The sequence below is a fragment of the Zeugodacus cucurbitae genome, chromosome 6, assembly GCF_028554725.1.
Source record: "Zeugodacus cucurbitae isolate PBARC_wt_2022May chromosome 6, idZeuCucr1.2, whole genome shotgun sequence".
NCBI lineage: Eukaryota > Metazoa > Arthropoda > Insecta > Diptera > Tephritidae > Zeugodacus > Zeugodacus cucurbitae.
The window spans coordinates 18,655,239-18,657,990 of record NC_071671.1 but is presented as its reverse complement, the minus strand read 5'-3'; the positions used below and the strand labels follow the sequence as shown (position 1 = coordinate 18,657,990).

Below are 2,752 nucleotides of genomic sequence, written 5' to 3'. Positions count from 1 at the left end.
GTTTTATTTAAGAATTTATATTAGTGCTGAAAAAAACTGAAGCCTTATTTATGATACAGTTGCTATGGGTGCAAAAAAGATATAGTAAGTATATATTTAAACAATAGAACAATAATTTGAAAAATACATATTTAAATTTTTACTATAATTTTTATAGAATACTTTATATTTAACAGCAGTTAAAAACAATATTTTTAATGAATTGAAATATAAAAATTTCTTATTAGTGATGGGAAACTATTAAACTAGTTCATATATTAATCCGTAATATTTTTTTTTTTTAATTTTTACTGTATTTTTTATTCCTTTTATATTTAACAGTGAAAGTAACAATAATTCTAATGAAATAAGATTTAAATAGTTCATATTTTTACTATTATTAGTAAATTTTTTATTTCTTTGTATTAAGGTACTTTGCTAATGAAATTTTGTTCTAAAATATATTTTTTTGTTTATGTAGTATTTTTAACATTTTTTTTTAATGTATGTATGTATATTTAATTCCAACTATTATACTTGCTAAAGTTATAAACGCATTTGTCTTATTTTCATTCGATTTATCATGGTGCGAATATTTCTTTTAATTTATTTAATTTTAATTATTTTTTTAAATATTTATAAAAACATTATTTATTTTTTTTTTTAAATATAATTGAAGTATTATTAGTTTTCATAATTTTTTTAATTTTTTATGTATGTTTTTATTTTTTAATATATTTTATTTAAAATTAATGTAATTTATTGTTATTATTTAATTTATGTATTTTTTATGTATATATTTAAAATTTAGGTATTATACAGTAAAATACAAGTTTTTTTATTCTTAAAATCATTTTAAATATATTTTTTTAATATTTTTTCGATAATTAAAAAAAAAATTATATCTTTTCATTTACAAACATTTAATTCAAACAATTCTCAATTACTCTCACAACTGTACCAATTTCAATAACATATTCTAAAATCCTTCACTACCGGTTTACTAAATTTTAACGCACTAATACAGTCGACAGCTGTGTTCAACGCTAGGTGGCAGCGCTGATGTCACTTGCTAAATCACTATCAGCATGAGTGCCAAAAAACTGCTGTCAAATTCCATACGGTTGTGGAATTGTGTTCGCATAAATAGTGCCGGTCGCACAGTTCATCCAGTGATAAATTTGTTAAAAAGCACACAAAATACTAGGACTTTTGCTACAACTCAGGCGGTGAAAATGGCCGAAGCAACAGGTTTGTCCAATGAGGAGGCAGTGGCATTATGCAAGCCCGCAGATGCGGCGACCAAGGTAGAGTGAATTATGGTCATAGTGTTATGTATGTATGTATGATATAAACATATTGGGCGAGGTAGCTAGTTATATATGAAAGAATTTATAAATACACTACATATATATATGTACTGAATTTGACTAATATGCATACATATATAATATTTTACATAAATATTTAATATATATGGTTCTTTTATGATACTAATGCTTTAATTAATTTCTATTATGTTACATTTTTAGGATTTCCTCTTCCAACAAACAATGTACCGCATCAAAGACCCACGCAAATCACTGCCTTTCTACACAGGTGTTCTCGGCATGTCATTGCTGGTGAAATTAGATTTCCCCGAAGCCAAGTTTTCGCTCTACTTCATGGGGTACGTACAATACAATTCATACATTTAATGGCATGAATTGTCCCAATGAACATTTTATCTGCACTCGACTTGGAGTGCTGCTGATAAGACAAAGTCAAAGACACTTTGCATATCAGTGTTATTTTGCTATTTAAAATATTTTTGAATAATTTAAATTTCATTTTTTTTTTTTTTTTATATATGTACATACATATCTGCAGCTATGAAAATCCCGAGGATGTACCAAAAGATCCCGTGGAACGTAGAGCTTGGGCAATGAGTCGCAAGGCAACTGTTGAGTTGACACAGTAAGTTGAGTTGATTTTAGCATATATTTATATAGAATTTAATATTTACAATTTGTTGTGATTTCCAGCAATTGGGGCACTGAGAATGAAGAAGATCAGGCATATCACAATGGCAACTCTGATCCTCGTGGCTTTGGACACATTGGTGTAATGGTGCCAGATGTTTATGCTGCATGCAAGCGGTGAGTGTGAATTTTTATTTATATTTTATATATAAAAAATCTTTAATATTAATTAAAAATTTATCAAATTAATAATACGAATTTTCAATTTTAATCCTAATTATATAAAAATGAAAAAAAATATTTTTATTTTCCAATATTTTCAGTTTTGAAGAGCATGGCGTTGAATTTGTTAAGAAACCTGATGATGGTCGCATGAAGGGTTTGGCTTTCATCAAGGATCCCGATGGTTATTGGATTGAGATCTTTAATGCAAACACTGTGTGCTAAATGAATATTATTTATATTATTATGTAAATGCATATGCTTTAAAAAAGAATATAAATATTTCGAACTGTTGATTTGATTGTTATTTCTGAAAAAAAGATAGTATATAAATAAATACATTTGTATTCAAAATTAATTTTTTTTAATTATATATAGAAAACATTTAAAAATAACTGGGGTATATAAATTCTTGAAAATGTAAGATGCAATTTAGAAAATTTACAGCCGGTTTCACGAAATTTTTCCTTTGAAAATTAAGTTCTATTCAATTTTAATTTTAAATATTATTTAACTTTGTGCTTAAGTTTTCTGGTTTTCACCATTCTTCTAAATTGGCATATAAAAAATTGAAAGGCATGAATGTTAGA

At 25.8% G+C, this 2,752-nt stretch overlaps 1 protein-coding gene across 1 annotated transcript; it reads left to right on the top strand.

The window, feature by feature from the left end:
* The first annotated feature begins 1,028 nt into the window (after positions 1 to 1,028).
* LOC105216809 (lactoylglutathione lyase) lies at positions 1,029 to 2,520 on the top strand. Its single transcript, XM_054233382.1, has 5 exons — positions 1,029 to 1,286; positions 1,512 to 1,648; positions 1,849 to 1,935; positions 2,004 to 2,117; positions 2,264 to 2,520. The coding sequence occupies exons 1-5, from the start codon at positions 1,068 to 1,070 to the stop codon at positions 2,385 to 2,387; spliced, it is 681 nt and encodes a 226-aa protein (XP_054089357.1). The 5' UTR covers positions 1,029 to 1,067; the 3' UTR covers positions 2,388 to 2,520.
* Positions 2,521 to 2,752: the final 232 nt, after the last annotated feature.